The 20549-nt window shown below is 40.1% G+C and overlaps 2 protein-coding genes across 9 annotated transcripts in view; one reads left to right on the forward strand and one right to left on the reverse strand.

The window, feature by feature from the left end:
* CTNNA1 (catenin alpha 1) overlaps positions 1-20549 on the forward strand; it is a 320722-nt gene that overhangs the window by 249282 nt on the left and 50891 nt on the right. For 2 of the 8 annotated variants that reach the window (XM_070465443.1, XM_020908392.2), the window contains exon 1: positions 9383-9472. The exons of the other annotated variants lie outside the window; for them this stretch is intronic. The gene's annotated coding sequence lies outside the window, so the exon portion shown is untranslated. Of the gene's footprint in view, positions 1-9382; positions 9473-20549 lie in introns of those variants that run through there. 8 annotated transcript variants of the gene reach the window in all.
* On the reverse strand, positions 3311-9160 carry LRRTM2 (leucine rich repeat transmembrane neuronal 2). The gene is made up of 2 exons (XM_020908402.2): positions 8781-9160; positions 3311-8434 (listed from the first exon to the last, which is right to left on the reverse strand). The coding sequence occupies exons 1-2, from the start codon at positions 8782-8784 to the stop codon at positions 6888-6890; spliced, it is 1551 nt and encodes a 516-aa protein (XP_020764061.1). The 5' UTR covers positions 8785-9160; the 3' UTR covers positions 3311-6887.

The raw sequence follows: 20549 nt of genomic DNA on the forward strand, positions 1-20549 counted from the left end.
TTATGATTATCATCAACATAACTAGAGATGCATGAAATGTGCTTCTGTTCATTCATGTAGTGGAAGATTTTTAAATTGTACTTCTAGCCTGGAAGATTTATAATGTAATGGTAGGTTAGGAATTTACTGGATGTCCCTATGTGATGAACACTCTAGCTTGGGTCCCAGGGATATTATAAGGAGGAAATGCAAGCTGTACTTCAAAGTTGGATACATGTTCATTCTTGCTGACTTTATAGGCTCTTGCCTTGGGTCACCACAAATGCTAGATCATACCACAGAGCATGCATCATGCCTGCGTAGCCTCCTCTTCCATAGTTTTTTCAAGAGTTGATGTGAAAAACATGTCTACCTGTTCTGTAAAAGCTCCTTGGAGGTACTGACATGTTTCCTTATTGTTCCTACAGCTGACTCTTTTTTAAAGGCAATTCAGACTTTTGCATTTGTGTCATTCCCTCCAAATAAACCGATGTGCTTCCTTTATCAGATGAAAGCTGTTGATTTTGTTCTTTCCCTTGGCTACCAGGTAGATCAAAGCGAAACTAGTGTGTACTAGAATAGGGCATTTTGGGTGAGTTAACCAGAACAGTTTAGGATCTGGTAAAATTCCTAGATTCATACACAATATTTACAATATAGTTTCAAGAAATTTTTGGCATCCTATGAAACATCTTCGACTCCCTGCTTTTGATCTTTTTACATCGGTATTTCAACCATTCTGTATGTGTGAATGTATTTTACTCAATTTCCTTGACTTTATAGAAGTAGACCCAATGTAAATAATAAACACATTGCTTTCAGAGATTTTGAGGTGCTGAGCAGTTGCCTTCTATGTATAATATTTGGCAGCAAGGCCAGGGGAACATTTTTGGTTCTCATGATAATGACACATATAAATGGCTATAGATTTTTTATCTTATGGTTCTCCAGAAAATGCAAACTGAAGATTGTGTGTGTGTGTTTGGTAGAAATACCAGGGCATAAAGGTGGAGTTTTTGTGCACTGAGCATAATTGTAAATCGATATTCAGTCAAGTTATGACATTTTTTGCTTCTGTTCACTGTGGTTCTTGGTGAAGTCTCTTCATGGAAGCTGTGAAAAGTCTTTGGAAATTGTGTCTGGGGCTGCAGTTTTAAAATCTGGTTCCCAAATGAGGAAAGAGCCATTTTTCTTTGGGTTTTGGTGTAGCCATTGGCCCCTGCCTTCAGAGTTGTGGGTGGTGGTTCATAGGTGCTCCGTCATGTTGGGTTTCTAGCCAGGAGGCCTGGGCTAGCTTTGCTCTTGGTCCTCCGTGTATGAAAGGACGGCGTATTCAGCTTGTGGGCTCTCCAGGAAAGCACGTTTCATTGTACTTGCCTTTGGAGGTTTCTTGCTCTTTATTGTCTCCTTCAGATAGGGCTTCGGGGAGGTTCGGCATCTGCCCCTGAAGACTGTTCCCAAAACCTTGTCTAGTGACGAGGAACTCGTGCTAAGGGGAGATGTTGGAAATAGCTGTGATTTTCACCTCTTTTTCCTTTTCTTTCTTTGTAAAAGACAATTTGTAGTACATTTTGTCTGTCTAAGGGAGACTTGAGTACCCAGCTGGTTAGATATATTTAAAGAAAGAAAAAAATCTTTTTAAACAGACCTTGAAGAATTCTATTATAAATCTGAGTGGGAACCTGAGAATGCTGTGGCATACAGGCAAAGCTAATTAAAATAACTGATAAAGCAATCAGATGTGGCTTTACATGGGATTTTCAAGATAAAATGTATAAGAATTATGTTAATAAACTCTGCTTTTAACTCCATAAAGGGTAGGATCTCATTTCTTTTGTGCAACTTGAAACCACAATCACCTGTGCCCTCTAGTGCATACTGTATGAGTTTGACAGTCAAATTTTGTATTGTGCTTCCTGCCTCTGCTCTAATTACTGCTGAGGTGCTTGGTGTAAGAACTCCCTTAGCCCCTCTGATATCCTCATCCCTGGATATTTATTCCTGCCTGTCTGGTCTTGCTGCACTGATGGTCTGGAGAACTGTTAAGGTCATCCTGGCAAGTGTGGCGACCTGTGGCATTCAGTTCTCAGGGCCAGGTTAGCTTATGCCCCCAGTGCTGCCCAGGCAAAGTGCCCTGTCCTTGGGATGTTTATGCCAAGCAAGGAGAGATAGGTTAAAAACATTCCCTTCCTGTCCCCTATCCATAGTTACTGAGTTGCTGTCTGGGACAGGGTGGGGCATGTAGGGATCCTAGAGACCTCAGCTTGGTCAGGACCTGTGGATTCCCTCCCAGGGGTGGTGTGCAAGGTACTGCTAGGACATTGTACTAACAGATCTGTGAGGCAGAGGCCAAGTTGCTATTTGATGGGTATAGGCAATTGAGTACATTTTTGAGGTTCCCCAGGCTGTGGCAGAACACGAATGTTAGAGGGGTGGGGGATCCCCAGGCTGTGGCAGAACACGAATGTTAGAGGGGTGGGGGATGGTGGCCAGCCTTGGGCCCGGTGAGCCCTATAGACAGCTGTTTGTCCAGTAGCTAAGGCTTGTGGTAGAGCAGCTTCTTATTGTATGACTGGTGTTTATCAGCTGGGTGGTTTTTTTAGCCAGCCCCCCTCCCCCGCTTTACTTCTTAGCCTAGTTTTTTGCCTGTCTTTGAATGAAGACAGGTGATGATTAGCTGCCCTATTTCCAACTGGCACATTTGGCATTATAGAGAACATGGTACAAAACAACTGTTCATTTAAGGTTTCTGTATCTGTCATAAATGATTTTTCAAGTTTCACATGTCAGAATTGATATGTTACCAAGGAAAAGCTTCGGGAAAAAACAGACATTCACTTTTTACAGTATACACAATTTTAATAACAAAACTTCCCTGTACACTGCACTTGGTTACCCCCTGCCCCGGTATAATAGTATTTTCTTCTCCCTTCCCCCACAACCCATTTGACCACCTCCCACCCCACCCCACCCCCCTACCACTCCCACAAAAAAATGGCTCTTAGGGTGATTGAACACAATATGTTTGGACTGTACTTTTAGTTTCCAGTTTCAATGTTGGTCGGAAGGTTCATCAAACATTCCATAGATTAGGCTTTTAAAAATTACCAAGGAGGAACAGGTTAATTGCAGGAGTAGCAGACATTTCCAAAATGTTTGCAGTAGCAATATGAAAGCTTAAATAGCCATTTACTATTTGTTTTGACCTTAAGTACTACGTGTTTGCCCTAGGTTAGGAACAGAAATATTTAATTATCTATCTTCATCTCTTTTATCTTTTTCTAGTTGAAGCAGTTTAACCTGTAAGGTATGAAAAGCATGTCCCCAAACAGATTTTTGAGTCAGATCTGTCACTTTATTGCTTTATTAGGAAAATGATCATGTAAAAATAATATTTCAAAATTTCATACTGATATTCATACTTTAGAGAGATCAGGGCATTTATAGTCTCCATCCCCCCCCCCCCCCCCCCCCCCCCATCGCTGTGTAGAGGAGGTATGCCTAAAGAAAATGGTATGCCTGTTTTGAATTTAGGATTAAGACCTAGTGCTACATAGGTAGGGCTCATTTTTATTGGAAAGAGTCTAGATTTTGGTGACTAGCATTAGAGTAAGCAGATGAATTTTAATAATTAGTGGAGTTGGGAAGTTCAGTCAGTTCCATTCATTGAATTGGTACAGAAATTAATGTAGCCACATTAAGAAATTACATGTGTTAGTGCAGATTTTTGGCTTAAAAATTAGTATCTTTGCTGTTTGTTGTTGGCAGTGGGTATTCTCTGAGTTGTATGCATTTGTAAATTTATCAACTCTAATTTCATAAAGGTGATTGAAATCCTGGCAAGCTACAGAAATAAATAGAAATAATTCCATACTAGCTCTTGGTTACTAGGTGGGTACAGTATCAAAGCCTTCATTAGCTTCCTTTTTCCAGAGAGATTTATTTTTCTGGTTTTCAAGTGGTCATTTTCTTCTAATCTTGAAAATGAAAAAGGGGGGATGGGGGAGTTGAAGAGAAGAAGACAGTAAAAACAAAAGGCCTAATAACATTATATTGCCAGCATCTGCAGTGTGGTTGTGATGCTCTTCCACCCGAACCAGTTGGTAAAGAGAGCACATATGACAAACAGTCTCATCTTCAAACCTCTACTCATACAGAAACACAAATAGACCAAAATTAAAAGGAATCTTGCCTCCTATAGGCATTTGAAAAGTGAAGTTTGCTCTTTAACTGGAAAAGGAAAGCGCTATTTGGCGCTGTTATTCACTTTTCTCAGAGAGCATTGCCCAAAAAATGAAGGGCCAAAAAAATCTGTTATTTTTCAACTGAAAAGTATGCCTTAGTGGCCTTGGCTATGCTGTTCCCCTGAATTACTAAATGGCTTGATTTTCCAATTTACTTTCCTGTGTACATTAAGGGTTTTGCCGACTGATGGTCCATTTTACTAACTGTAATCTTTAGGATTAATGTGGGGATTCCCAGCCAATATTTCTCGCCCTTCTGCTCACAGTTTCAATTAATTTTGGGTTGTGGTTGAAATGATGGAAACTACTCTGCTATCCTCCAGAGCTAGTGGAATCTTGTAAGTCTAAGACACAGTTGTATTGTGACAAAGCTGTTCCCTGACAAATGGCCATGATTATCCTTATAAATGGGTTGGTAAATTTTAGCTTGTGGAGCTCTCATTTGTAACAGGGGCTTCTGATCCAGCCCTTCTGTAAGGAAAGTGTGAACTGTGCTCTATGCCAGGAAATCAACTTCTGTCCTTGCCCAGGCAGGCCTGGGGTCTAGTTTTATTAAGAGATGAAATGCTCACTGCTCAAGATCTGCTGAGGTGGACTGAGACTTTACCGAATGAATCTGCCTACTTAGAAATTGTAGAGAGCACATTTTTACTATAATTTGTGATCTTGTCTGCTTTTTACTGAGGTACATTTTCTTTGAAATTTAGGTAGACATCTCTTAGTATTAAATCTCATGGGTTAAACTATAGTCTTAACATGTTTCAGTTCTGTCCTGGGAAGAAATATGCCTTGAATGAAGTAAAGGATAACTTTTTTTATGGTAATGATTTTCTCTTAAGAATTTATGCCTTTTTTTCTTCATCAGCAAATGTCAGTTTTCATCTTCTAAAAGTCAAGTCAGTAGTCTAATTTCATGGTTTTTGCTAGTACATACCTAGAAACTCATTTATGGAAAAATTCTGTGTGAATTGGTAACTTACATCTGAATCCTAAATATGTCATAGTCTTTCTGGGGAAATCATAATTAAATAAACAAAATACTTGTGGCTCTTTTCTACACGAGAAATATGACATCATTATCACTTTTAAATTACTCAACATTTATATTAATAAGAGAATCTCCCCCCTCACCCCTTTCCAGCTGCAGGTCCCAGGGCCTTTGCCCTGTTTGATTCAGATCATGTATAGTTACCCATTTGCTTTGCTTCCTTTAACTTTGCTAACCTGTTTCAGGGAGAGTCAGATTTCAAAATGCTGCCTTTCTCTCATCCCCTCACCTCCTTCGAGTTACCACTGTGTGGCTTCATAGGCATGTAGAGTGTTCTGCCATGAGAAGGTTTGCTTCAGATCTGTGTTGTTCCCTTTACTTAGAAGGACCTGCTCTTAAACAGTAAGAATTGATATCCATTAAAAGGTCAAAATTTAGCATATAATACTTAGAAAGTGCTTTTTTAAAATGGTTCTTTTAAAAGGTATTCTAACAAGAATCAGTATTATGCCTGTTGCTAGCCAGTTATTTTTAATTTGGCTTTTTTGAGGCTTGAAGATCAAGAAAAGGCAGAAGAAAGAGGTTTAAACCCCTTTGTCAAGGCATCTTTGATCATGGCAGTTGAGGGGAGGGGGAGGGAGGGGGGGGACAGGGAAGGGAGAGGGAGGGAGAGAGAGAGAGAGACAGACAGGGAGTGAGGGTGTATTTGTGTGTGTGCTTTCAAACTAGAGTGAGCAGCTGGTCATAAGATTGCTAAATTGACTCAGTTTATCTCTTTTCTCTCCAAAATAATTTCTAAATCTTTTTTCACATATAAATGTTAAGTATAGGATTTAGTAAACTAATTAGTAAAGTGATAATTTAACACTAGTTTAAAATAATTATCTAAATGCCACAAAAATCAACATGTCCATTATAAGTCAAACTGGAGATATGATACGAAGTCAGTGTCATTACTTAGTATTGATTTCATTGTAATGAGACCTTTTCACAATCACTTGGATTCATTGTTTAAATACATTAGAGAGTCACTCAGCGTATTAGAATTACATAAAGGGTTCTGATTTCATGATGTGAACTTTGATAATACCTACTAACCCAGGCAAAAACTCTGGAAGAAGAGTGTTTAATATTGACCAGTCTTCAGCATACATAAAATTCTACTCCCCACACTGGCATTAAATTGTAAGTTTGAGTAATTACCTAATTATCATACAAGAGAATTTTGCTAAGTCTCCTTTTAAGCAGCAAGCCAGTTGTGGTACTTGGGGTGGAGAGCAATGATCAAACAAGTATTGATCCATATCTCTTTCTGCTCAGTAGCATCTTTTCAAACTGTTTTCAGTAGGAAAAAACAGCATATGGAGACCTTAGTGTAAATGTTTACACACAATATTTTATAATTACATACATGAAATGTCTTATTTTGAAGTAAGCATTTTTAGACTTTCCCACAAGAGTGCAAATTAATGTGAGCATTGCTTCATTTAACACTTAAAATATGGTTTCGTTTAAAAAAAAATTAAAAATACTTCAACACATCAGAAACCTAAGTCTCCACTTGGTTTGGAAAAATTAGGCTTAATGTCACCATTGGTAAAAATTAGATATGTATTTAGCCCCTACTATGTAAAATAGGTTACTTATCTGATGTATTTTTTGATGATGGGTAGACATTATACTTCACATTCTTTGTATGGCAGCTGCTGACACTTGCACTGTCCATAACCATTAATGATGATGAAGGGTCCTTCATGGGTAGGTTCATATTCATTATATGGTCCTTGGTCTGACATGTTTGACATATGGAGTCGTGTTTGGGATCGGAGCTGCCTGTGGTTCTGAATCATTGAGCACTGCCTAATTCTTCTTAAAGTGGGAGGGCAGCACTTCCTGGAGATGAACACTATAAAAATAATAAAAAAGAAAGAAAACAATAAAGCCATTGTTCCTGTAATTACCCGCTGAGTGAAGATGGCATTGTCTGGTTCCGGGAAGTGTTCCTCAGTAGTAACTGCTATGCCTGCAGTAGTTGGGATTTCTTTGTCTCCCACATGGTAACTTGATGAGCTTATTCTTTTTGTGTATTCAGTGGTTGGATCTTTATAAGTTGTAGCCATGGCAGTGACAGTGGTTGATAAATTCCAGCAGAGCTGAAATCCATGGACTGCATCTAGTATATCCTCTCCCTGGGTGTGGTCGGGGCTGTGGCATAGGATGGAATGCTCCCACCGACCTTGGAAACTGCCCAGCCAGGAGGCCAAAGCACATATTCGAGGGCTGCATTCCCACAGATTGCCAGAGAGGCCAACGGTTGTGAGGGACCTCAGGGAGTTTAAGATCTTGGAATCAAGGCTGTTTAACTTGTTGTTATCCATGAGGAGTATTTTAAGATTAGGCATCGTTTCAAATACTGTCAGATCAATGGCTTTTATTTCATTTCCAGTCAAGTCTAGTTTTTCTAAAGTGCCCCAGGTCCACTCCATCCCACATGTCAAGTTGCTAATTTTGTTCCACTGTAAGAAGAGCATGTGCAGACTGCTTAGCCGTAGGAAATGAGCAAAATTAATCTTCGTCAGCTGGTTGTGCTCTAGATGAAGCTCTCTCAGTTTGATTAATCCCGCAAATCCATTGCGAGCCAAACTTCGCAAACGGTTTGTGCTCAAATCCAGAAACTCCAGACTACGACAGTCCCAGAACAGGCGTACTGGGATAGTCCGCAGGGAGTTGGACCGTAAATGCAAGGTCTGCAGCTTCCGGAGGCCATAGAAGAGCTCTGGGTGCAGAGATGACAGCTGATTAAAAGACAGGTCCAAATTTTGCAGGTTAATCAGTTGGGTAAAAGTTGTGTTTGGCAAATAAAATATTTTGTTGGAACTCAAGATTAATTCCTTAAGTTTATATAGTCCTTGAAAAGCATCTTCTTTTACTGTTGATATTTGATTGTGGTCTAAGTGGAGCCAGGTGAGTTGACTGAAGCTGGCAAATTGATCCCTTTCGAGCTCTGTGATGTGATTGTGCCTCAGGGACAGGCCCAGAGAGCCCTTGTCCGTGGTGTTTGGCACTGAGTGGAAGCCCTGAGAGTCGCAGTAGAAGAGCAGCTTCTCACAGCGGCATTTGGGTGGACACGCCATACCCAGCGCAGGCAGCATTTTTAAAACCATACTCATTGCATATATTGCTGCTAGCATAGGGGCCCCTAATGGCCACTTGAAATGTAAGCCTGCAGAATATAATTTAAGGAAAACAAGAAGATAGAATATTTTTCAGCAGAGCATACGGGCTTTTAAAAAACAACAACAACATTATGGCAAAAGATTTCACTACATATAACTTATTTTTTCATTTGCTGTAGAAAAACTAACCTTGTTAGTATGACTAGAACAAAACTTAAACCATTAAGAAAGGAGTTACAACACATCCTGTCATCAGCAATATATATTTTACCTAAACCTCAAAATCCAAAAATGTGACAAGTGATTTCTCTCATAAAATGTGAATTCAATGGCTTATTTTAAAAGCGTGACTCCTTGCTGACTGTACAAGACACATTAAATACACGGACTTACCCATTCTTCTGAGCACATTGGAGGCTGCATTCAGTCTCGGTTGTCAGACTCAACGCAGTGAGTCTGTAAAAGGCTCTAACATGCAGGAGCCTTTGACCAGTTTCCTGTTTCTGTGTCCCAGGCTTTCTGAGTAAAATTGAAATCCACCAGGGCGAGTTTTTTTTTCCTTAGGATATTCCTCTCGAAAGCATTGGTTTCATTTTCTTTGACCTCTCTGATCCCCTAAATCAGTTTTGAATATAAGTTATTAATTTCGTCCTCCTCTAACTGCTCAGCTGGTTAATCAAAGCTTCAGCCTCTCCTTTCCGCAGCCGTTAGTTCTCTCGGTCTTAACTTGTTGATGGCAGATGGGCGGCTTGTTGCAGAGAAGAGCTCCTGGAGCAGCATGAGTGCATTTACTGAAAAGCTTTTCCGAGAAACGGCACAAGAATGGATTTGCTTATGTGCTGCGACCACACAGAACTGTATATAGGCTGACGTCACCGGGTGACGTGTCTTTTGTTTGGGTTTTCCAGAAGCTTTACTGTTATAAAGCAGCGTGCTTTGTAACAATATCGGGGTCGTTGTAAGACCCCCGATTATAATAAAGCAAGAAAGAAGAACTCCTGACCTGGAAACATGGTATTCCTTCAGTGTAGGAAGCAGCAGTGAGGTTGTAATAAAGGCTGCATTCAAGAAGATCCGTCTGAACAGTGAGTTGGGTTAGCAGAGTGACGATTTTTTAATGCTTGGAAGAGCCAGCGTTAGACTGCCGATTCTGCATAGAGAGATCATCTAAATGGGCAGGAGCCTGCACGATTTATGAAGTGCTGATTTAACAGCAGCCTATGCGAGTGCCTGCTGCTCTGGTAGTTTGGAAAGCTACTCAATCACCTGGTTGTCATGCTTGGTTAAAATAGAAGTTATGACTATGATTTGCCTCAGATGTGTTGGTAAACTAGCTCAGTGGGCTTTGCTTCTTCACCATTAAGAGTTTAGTATTATAAACCAAAAATAAAGGGGGGGAAAGGTTGGAAAACAGAATTTGCTTATTCTACTCTGAGAATTTTAAGAGAAAGCTAATTAAAATGATTTCTCCTTCTCTGTCTTATTTTATATAATAGTGTTTTATCACAATACTAACTGAAAAATAATAATCCAGAAATCTTTGGATGTCTTGGTAGGAGAAAAGGGTAGGTTGATATAGTCATTTAATATTGCATGCTGTAAGTGTTAACAGTGGAATAGAAATTTTTTAGGACAAGTGGTACAGCATGGCTAGATTCTGACATGGTCGCTTGTATTTACCTCAGAATTTTCACTTACGCCTTAAGCTAAAAGCCTCTACTGATCTGGGTTGGGGTATTGTGGCCCTCAAACAATAGAGCATTTGCATGCTCAACAGCGCCTGTTGGCACACTTAAGAACCGACTTCGATTCTCATACTCACTGTTGTTAGAATCTCTCTAGGGAATACAAAAGGTCACTTATACTTTGGAATAGGATTTTTGCTTTGGCTGTTTTTACTTGACCTAATACTGTCTTCTCCTGTCGAATAGTATCACTTTTCAGAATTTGGTTATGAATATACACCTCCATGTTTACTACTGTATAGACATGAAAGTTATTTCTACTGTGAGTTAGGGTCATAGTTTCAACCTGATGAAGGCAAGGCCTCTTGTACACCTGACATTACTGATTTGGCCTTCTTGGCCATTTCTCTCATACGTATCTTCAGTAGGTCTTGTGTCAGACTTGAAGGCAGAAATCTGAAAACTACCCCATGGTATCTGAGAAACAAGAACACCATCAATCTGTTGGCTTTATCACACTGGGTGTGTGTAAGAAGTTATTTTCTCAAGGGGTGTTGTGTCTGTGTTGGAGTGCAGTGCCGGAGTGAGGACTGAAGACTCCAGGGTGCTTTCCTCAGGGCTCTGTGGAGACAGCAGCAATTGCAGGTGTGTAGTTTGGCTCCTCCTAGTTACAGACCCCAAGATAGGATTAGAGGTATAAGAATTTTATTGAGGAAAATGCCCTGGATGTGTAAAGGGAGAGAGAAGATGACAAATACTCCTTAGGTTTGGTAGAGTCTAAAAGCCCCTGGGGCATGTCTGACACCTCTGAAAGGAGAGGGGAAAGAAAGACCCTACCAGCAGGGCAGTTCTCAGTCAGTTTCTCCGAGCCAGAGAGAAGTCCCCAGGCCAACGTTGCCTTGAGTAGAACCCCTTATTCTCAGGAGCTAGTATTACCAGTTTTCCTGTTTACTGGTTAAGGAAGAGTGGGAGAGGGCCTTGTTTAGAATTCAGGATGCCATTCCTCCAACTGACCTGGATCCTTTCCACAGTCTGTCTCTCTGTAGGCTGGAAGTTCTTAACCTGAGTCCATAATTGGCCTGTAGAGTTTTGTTGCTTGTGCATTTTTCTGTCGATAAAGTTTAATCAAATTCTTAGAGGGTCTGTGACCCTAGGTTTCAGAGTGACCATTCTATAGGAACAGAACTTGTTCTCAAAGCTTCCAATGAGGGGTGTCTGATAAGGGTGGTCTCTCAATGTTTTTTTTTTGTTTTTTTTTTTTTTTTTTTTTTAAGGATAAGAAGCCCTGGGGATACTGTAAATGCTCTTACTGAAGTTAGTCATCCTCTGATGAAAAACAACCTTTGCAAGGCAGGAGGAGCTGGATTAATTTCTCTCTTGAAGTAACCACTTTAGTTCCATGTGGAGAAAAGTGTCGAAATCAATTGAATTAGAGCAACCATGATTAGGGATGAGTTATATGTGAAAAGAAGAGCATTTCATTCCCCTTGAACTCTTGGTTCCCTTCTGCTCTTGTAGTCTACTTGGCCTACTTACAGTATACTAACAGATGAAAAAACCCTTAAATTACATTATCCTAATACTATTATAACAGATTTGTGGGCAAGGAAAATTGTGCAGAAAAGCACCCAGTGCAATCAAGAGTAATTATTTTTTGATGCACCTGGAGAAGTGGGCAGTAATGCCTGCTATACCGCAGTACCTAGAGAGCATGGTGTGTCTGTCACTAGCCGTTTTGCCCACTTGACTTCTCTTTGGGTTCAAAAGGTTTAGGCTGTGGAGTCAAAGGAGATGTGATGTTTGTCTTAAAATGGGTTGGAGTACACTGTTCCTATTGATGGAAATATGTATCATTTTTTGATCTTTATCTCTCGTTAGCTAAAAGGAATAAAAAGAAACCCATGTTCTTTCTGAATTAAACCTTTTCTTGGTTTCGTTTCACAATGGCTTTATTCTGCATACATATGCCTTTGACTTAATTAAAGTGGCAATACAACCTCTGGAAAGTACTCTTGATATCATCTGTTTCAATTTTCACTGTTCTAGTTGTTCGTGGCAAGGCAAAGGACAAGTAAAATCTAGCCCGTCTGTCCTCTCTGTGAATGGTTTTAAGCAAATTAAATGAGTCATGTGGCAGGGTTTAGGTGTTAACACTTAGCTGCATTACTCTTCATGAAAGTTTGCTTGCAATATATATTGCTAATCAGGAATAAATATTTACCTCTTTGGAAAAGCAGATGTATATTGTGAAATTTTCTAATCGTTTGTGGTAGAGAGGGAGCTGGATTTTGCTTTATGCTGAAAAATCAGGTGTTTCTTAACCAATCATGCCTGACTCCCCAAATTTTCATATCCCAGAGGTGCTTGGTTAAAGAAAACCTTCTGGCTACCAGTCTTGGTCATGGTTCTTTGGAGATCTCTTCACAACTACCAAAAAGTTGCAGCCATTTTTAGGGTGGAGATCCAAGATTTGTGGGTCTGAGTATATCCCTTCCCAAGAACCTTTTAGGGCTCTTAGTTGGCAACCACAGTTGGGCCTATATTTTATCAATATCTTTATTTGAGTGAGTTTTATCAATACTAGCCTTTTTTGAGAGGTGGGAGGGAACGAGGATGAGAGAAAATTATGATAAATCCTAGAGTTCACTGTTTTTAAACGTGTGTTTGGAGGCAAAGTTTTTTATTTACTCTTTATTTTTATTTTTGGCCATGCTAGGTCTTTGTTCCAGCGCATAGCCTTCTCTCACTGTGTGGAGCACAGCCTCTAGAGTACACAGGCTTAGTAGTTGGTGCTATGTAGGCTTAGTTGCCCCATGCATTTGGGACTTTGGTTTCCAGATCAGGGTTCAAACCTGCATCCCATACATTGAAAGGGAGAGTCTTAACCACTGGTCCACAGGAAAAGTCTGTGATTTGCTCTTTAAGAAATGGAGTTTGGCACTAAACATCAGCTTGTTATCTTCCCAAGAAACAGAATCTGTCTGACAGAGGCTGATAGAATATGCCTTGATATATTGATGGCCTTACCAATCTGTCATGTTAGACATGGGTTAAAGAGTAGTTAATTGATTATCAAGTTACTTCATTATCCTAGGTAGAGCCAGAGAATCTGAGAACTTTCAGAATTATAGGCTCTTAGAGTTTTGGTGAAAACACAGAGGACCACTGTTGAGTGTTAATAAGTATCTCTGTTGCTGGGAATCTTTCCTTCCAAAAGCCTTTTAAGAAGTAGACTGTCCACATTAGGCCCGCAGAATCCATAGTTTGACCCCATCCTTGCCTTTCATTAATTGTGATATTTTTAAAGTTCTTTTGTTATCTTCATTAAACGTGACTGAGAAAGCAGTAGGAAGGAGTGATGGTTACACTAATGATGATGAGCTGTGTTCCTTTTGATGCTGTGACTTTCAAAATGTGGGATTTCTCCTTCTAGTTTTGGAGATGTGGCTTTGGGCAATTGTTGCTATTGCCGGGATGGCAGAACTAGTGTTGTATGCTAACATTGTGTTCTGTGCCCAGATCTAGAAAATTCAGCAGTAAATCTTGGGGTGATAAATCTTAGGTAAGGGAAAATCTCCCATTAAAGTTTGAGCTGAGGTGTTTTTAAACCACAAAGATCTTTTATTTTACCTATTGTAGACATCAGACCAACCTAAACCAAACAGAACTGTCTTGAAGTCTTGATAAAAGTACATAGACTGATTGAAATTTACATTACCAAGCCCTTGGGGATTCCCAGGTGGCTCAGTGCCTGCCAATACAGGAGATGAAGGTTTGGTCCCTGGATCTCGAAGATCCCCTGGAAGGGGAAATGGCTACCCACTCCAGTATTCTTGCCTGGGAAATCCCATGAACAGGGGAACCTGGTGGGCTACTGTCGATGGGATCACAGAGAGATGGACCCAAATGAGTGACTGAACATGCACGCATTTGTTATTCTTGCCTGCCTGTGGCTTCTTTGTGTTTGTGATTCCCCTGTCCTCTGTATGTGGTAGGGTTCATTTTTTATTCTGAAATAGAGCCAAGTTTGGATTTGTCTTTCCTGCTGCTTCTCCCTTTCTGCATTTGGAGTAACTTTCTATTTAGATATGTTTCCTCCTGCCTACAGAGACAGGCCACAGGCTATACAAAACCTTTTGCACAGGGTAGGATTAAGAGTTGAGATATCCATTCATATTTAGAAGAATCTTTCAATTTTAGTGGGCTCTTTGACCCAATTGGCTAGATTTAAGAGGATGAATTTGCAGTATATCATCTATATGCAGTCTTGGTTGTTGAAGCTTGGAAATGCCGTTCCTCCCTCTTAGTGTGCTCTGGGATAGAGAGATGGCAACATGTGCTTTAGGCAAGCAAAATATTTGAACATGTGATATTGTCAATGCAGAGAAATCCAGTAACAAAAATTTGGCTCAAAGAGAACAAGATCCCTTCTTATTAGGAATGGCTTATAGCAGCATGTCAACATTATAGCTGCTGTTGAGATATTGACCCCGTGTTGCTAAGGCTTGAGCTCCCATGGGAGTTGATTCTTTTCCTCTGTTTTTTGCGCTTGTGAAAGTGAGAACATTGGGGGTCTATCTAATGCCTTCATAATTTTTCCCTGTGTGTGCACATACACGTGTACCTAATAGCTTCATAGCTTTACCCTTGTGTGGCTGTACCATGATCTATGGACATGTAGTTTTTTTTTGAGGCTTTTGACACAGTGTAAAACGAATATTCTTTTAATATTTTTGCATACTTAGGCAAGTTTATATATAAGGTAAGTTCCTAAGAAATTGCTGGGTTGTAGGGGGTATGGTGATTGCAGCCATGAAATTAAAGACACTCCTTGGAAGGAAACTTATGACCAACCTAGATGGCGTATTAAAAAGGAGAGACGTTATTTTGCCAACAAAGGTCCATCTAGTCAAGGCTATGGTTTTTCCAGTGGTCATGTATGGATGTGAGAGTTGGACTGTGAAGAAAGCTGAGCACTGAAAAATTTATGCTTTTGAACTGTGGTGTTGGAGAAGACTCTTGAGAGTCCCTTGGACTGCAAGGAGATCCATCCTGAAGGAGATCAGTCCTGGGTGTTCTTTGGAAGGACTTTTGCTGAAACTGAAACTCCAATACTTTGGCTACCTGGTGTGAAGAGTTGACTCATTGGAAAAGACCCTGATGCTGGGAGGGATTGGGGCAGGAGGAGAAGGGAACGACAGAGAATGAGATGGCTGGATGGCATCGCCGACTCGATGGACATGAGTTTGAGTAGACTCCGGGAGTTGTTGATGGACAGGGAGGCCTGGCATGCTGCGATTCATGGGGTCGCAAAGAGTCGGACATGACTAAGCTGAACTGAGGGAGTATATTATTTAAAATTGCTAGACATTGCCACATTACCTTCCAAAGAATTTTAAACCATTTATACTTCCCCAGTAATATGTAAATGTATACTAACCCTCCCCCACCTTAACACCATGTTAGAAATCAGCAGACATTAAAATTATGAATCTGATAGGTGAAACATGCTCTCTTTGATGTGTTATGAGTGAAATTGAGCATCATTTTGGATGTTGGTATACTGTTATCTGTTCTTTTCTGTAGATTGTGTATTTCATTTGGTCATTCCATTTCCCACTCCTACAGTTGGTCATTTCTTTAAAGATTTGCAGAGATTATTTGCTAATTAAAGAAGCTAATTTTGTTTGTGACATACTTTACAGATATCTCCTCCAGTTAGTCATTTGTCTTTTAAAGGTTTTATGATCTTTGCTATATATGCTTAATTTTAATGAATAGTGAAACAGATCATAATCTTTCTTAATATTAAAACACACACTTGTCATATTATGGTAATGATCCAGTACAAGTTGGTGAACATGAAATCTGTAGCATCTTCAGTAAACAGAGATTCCCTATTAACCCATTATCTTTAGCAGAGAAAAGAGGATCCAATCCTTCAGAAGGTTATTTATTTTTAAATCAATGCAGAAATCAAAAGTGTTTCCTGGTTTATCTCAAATCTTAACCTGATTTTACCAGTTAACTGAGCATTTAAAAATCCTTCTGCGCAGGGCTGCAGTGGAGACGCAGACATGAAGAACACGCTTGTGGACACAGGGGCAGGAGAGGGTGGGATGAATGGAGAGAGCAGCATGAAAACATATACACTACCATATGTAAAACAGATAGCCAGTGGAAATTTGCTGTATGACTCAAGGATCTCAAACTGGTGCTCCGTGACAACCTAGAGGGGTGGGATGGAGTGGGAGGTGGGAAGGAGCTTCAAGAGGGATGGGACATATGTATGCCTCTGGCTGATTCATGTTGATGTTATGGCAGAAACCAGCACAATATTGTAAAACAGTTAACCTTCAATTAAAAATAAATTTTAAAAAAGATCTTATACTTTTTAAGAAAAAAAAATCCTTTTGAAATATCTTTACATTTGAGTAATTTTATTCTTTCCTGGATTATTAGTAGCTTAAAATTAAGGCCTTTTTAAATGACCTTTATATATTTAGTTTGTATACCAATTTGCTTTATATACCTATTTGTGCTTCTGACAGCTTCCCAAGTTACTACGCATAGCACCTATTTAACAAGTAGATGGTTTTTTTAAGAAGAGAACTGGTGTCTCAAAGCGATTGGAATATCTCAGCTACATGCTTCAGTTTGTTCTTTTCTCCATCATGGATTTTGTTTTCCCCAGGAAGGGAAGGTAGTAGCTCATACATTCATTCTGGTCTCCCAGGATTTGGTGGGAAGGATGCAACATATTCACTACAGTTCATTTAGTTCTGTGCTATAATGGCCATGTAAAGGGACATGGCATAGTTATGCCATAGTGGAATGTTAATGGTGGTTGTAATACCTAAGCTTGTTAGAACTTATAGGCACATTTTTAGGTGCAACATGGCATGGGGCTGAGAAAAATCTAAAGGTGGTAAGCAAGGCTCGCTGTCATCTGAAAAAATACTCAGATGAACCAGTAAGGCTCATTTCTAAGCTTATGCCCTCTTTGAGGGGGGAGAGAAAGAAAGCAAGGTTATAGCATGTAACATTAGAGTTTCCTACACAGTTTTAACATTTTTAGGATGAAATAGGTAACATTAGGTAAACCAGAAACTTCTATCTTTTGCAACTGTAAGGAGCAAGAGTGTATCTTTGAAAGGAATTTGCGAATGCTGGTCTAATATATTATATTCTAATATTAAGTTACTTAATCTTTGCCTCAACTCTTGTCACACATTGAGTTTATGCAAAGCCCGTCAGTCTTGTGTAGGCCAGGTAAAGCAAGAAGGGTCAAATTGCTTCTTCTGTTATCCACTAAATGTATATTGTATGATAATATGTTGCCCATCCCACAGCAAACATTTTAGTCCTACTTTTGAAGATATAGGGCTTCCCAGATGGTGCTAGTGGTAAACAACCTATCTGCCAATGCAGGAGACATAAGAGACTCGGGCTCAGTCCCTGGGTGAGGAAGATTCCCCGGAGGAGGGCACGGCAACCCTCTCCAGTATTCTTGCCTGGAGAATCCCACAGACAAAGGAGCCTGGCAGGCTACAGTCCATAAGGTTACAAAGAGTTGGAATGACTGAAGCGACTTAGCATATGTGAGGATACTGACTGAACTCAAGTCTCCCTGGGTTTTCAAAATTTTTTTTTGAGAATTTCTTTAATATCAGGTCCCCTGTTCTTCTCTGAAGTCTTCCAGCAGCATCGTGGTAACACTTTCTTTCAAAAGTTCCTTATCCCCGGCTTTACCTGATGGCAGTATAGTGGATGACAGACCTCATTTTCCCCTTTTGTACCTGGAGATAACAGTGCTGCTCTGTTCTTTTCTCTCTCTCATCATCATTGAGGGAAAGAGGCTTCAGATGCCCATTCTGACTTGGATCTTGTGAAATGTCATGGTTCTTGGTGTTTAAATTGTAATTTTCTAATGGCTGATGGAGGCATTGTATTGAACTAGACCTTCCTATTAAATTAATTGGAGCGTCCTATTTCCTTTTAAATAGTTTTTAAATGTTCCCTTTTAAATAGTCCTTAAATTGGATTTTACCCTCCGCTGGTATTCTCTTCCAGCCTTACTCTAGATTAAATATAGAAAGTATTTGGTAGACAGTATCTGAGGTTATTTGAAAAGCGTTACATTTTCACTGATAACAGGAAAGCCGGGACGGATAATTTGCCATGTAGATGACACACTAAGTCCTGTGACTTGAAGCACGTCTGTGGTCCCTGGTTTCTCATCTTGTTATGTTGGCAGGTGTCCCGGGGTATGATTTGAGAATGGCTATGAGGGGAAACATGAGGTGCCGTAGAAGCACCCCAGAGGGACACCTAAATGAAACTTAGGGTTGGAGGTGGCCACAGGGAACTTCTACAAGGAAATGTGATACCTCATCTAAATGATGGGTAGGAGTTAGAAGAAGGAGGGGAAGAATATTCCAGGTAGGTAATAGCTTGGCATGTCTGAAGAATTTAAATGTGTGTGGATGGATCATATCTGAGTGACCAGAGGCAGTGAAGTGACGGGAGTGGCCTGGCTCTGGCAGGGCCTCTCACAGAAGAGCTCTGAATGGACCATATAGAATCTTCAGATTAGTGTACTTTTCACCCTGGAAGTATTGTGGAAGTTTTCACTTTGTGTTTTCCCCTGGAAGCTCTGTGTTTATTTTGTGCTGTTACTTTTGAGGCGTTTACCTGGGAACCTTTGTCACATTGCATCTAGGGAATAATGTGCCTTGAGATGCCACCTGCAGTGCGAGGGACATACTTCGTCCCTTTCCAACTGGGAAGAGTTAGAATGAAGTTAGGGAATGGAGAGATGGTAGGATATGGGCAAGGAATTGGTGGACCTATGTGCCAGACACAGTGCTGATGCCTGGTACTGTTCTAGCTACGGGTTCCGGGAAACAAACTCACTCAGAAGGACAATGCAAATAGTGGAGTGCAGTTTATTACACTGACGGGCCCAAGGCAGAGTCTCGTCTTAGCCAAGGACCCCGACCAGTCTTTATGAAAACTTCATATACCCCAAGTGTATAAGGTTCCCTGAAACTAGTCTGAACAAAGGAAAAAGAAAGATACAATCAAAGTTAACCCACAATTCATACGTCTTACGCCTAGGTAGTTAACAGTGGACAGTTATCAATAGGCTTGTGGTCATACCCCAATAAGCATAATAGAATGTATGATTCTATTTGGTCACACATATAATTAAGGTATTCTTTCATGCAATGGAGAGCTTTGGGGCTCTTCCTTCCAGGGGCCTGGTTTTCCAATTGGTATGTTGTTTCCATAGATACTGGGCAGATAGCTCAAAGTCCACAGTCCAGCCCAAGATGCAATCCTGCTTTCAAGATAGAGCCTGTTCTGTTTCCTCCTTCAGTATCATCTTGAATGGTTGAGACTTGTAGATTTGTTTTAAGAGAATGCTTATTGTTTCTGAGGCAGGAGACAGTTCTTTGAAAGGAAAAAAAAAGGTTTGTTCACTCAGAAGTCACCACCAAAATGGGTAAATTCCTCCAGAAAACTCTAGTTAATACTTAAAAAAAAAAATCAACGCCAAACTTAAATGTAACTTCCTGTATGACTTTTACGTACTGCTCTGACCCACTGTTAATGTCATTCAGAACTCCTGTCAGGCCCAGCACAATACAGGGTCTTGCTGAATTAGGAGTTGCTCTTAATTATTTTATCTCGGATTAGAAACCTTCTGAGAAAGAATTACCGTTAGTCCTGCCTACTCCCGTGGATGCAGAGTACTCACTAAAGAATATCTAAAGAAATAGAAGCAGGAGGAAGGTAAAGTGGCTTCCTTATGCTTCTCTTGAAAATGGGTTTTGAAAGCCCGTTTACTGTCCCAGCCAAAACCGAGTTGCTTAGAGGCAGTCGCAGCTAATAACCTTTGCCTCTCATCTGATGTTTACTTGTTGAGGAGATTTATGTTGAAACCCCAAACATGCCTTATCTTTTTCTTAGAATGCCTTTGTCACTGCTTAGCAGGGGCATACATATCAAAACTGAGTGAGCCTAGGTGGTCTCTGTGCTTAGTGGGATAGTCTCTCAATTAGGTGGGAGCCAAGAATTTACTTAAATTCATTGGGCAACTTTACTTTGGCCTAGCCAAAACTATTAACAAAAGATCATAACAGCTTTAATCTCAAAGAGAAGATGTTATTTTACAGGTCAGCAAGCTTTCTACTTTTGTCAAGCTTAAGTTTGTAAGTGTGTATACTCACCTCTATTATATTTTAAATAATTGGAACTATAAATTTGCTGTTTGGACTGCTTCTTTTTTTTTCCTTTTAAAAGGATGCTTTGATTTAAAAGATGATCTATCTAGCATAACCTAAAAAGTCAGTAAATAACTGCTTCTGAACTGCCTCTCCCCGCCCCCAGAGAAATGAGGCATAAGCCTCTATTTCCTAAAGTAACAAGAAAGACAAATTAATTTTTAGGATAGTATGACAGAGGATTAACA

This window comes from Odocoileus virginianus, chromosome 3, assembly GCF_023699985.2.
Source record: "Odocoileus virginianus isolate 20LAN1187 ecotype Illinois chromosome 3, Ovbor_1.2, whole genome shotgun sequence".
In the NCBI taxonomy this organism is placed as follows: domain Eukaryota; kingdom Metazoa; phylum Chordata; class Mammalia; order Artiodactyla; family Cervidae; genus Odocoileus; species Odocoileus virginianus.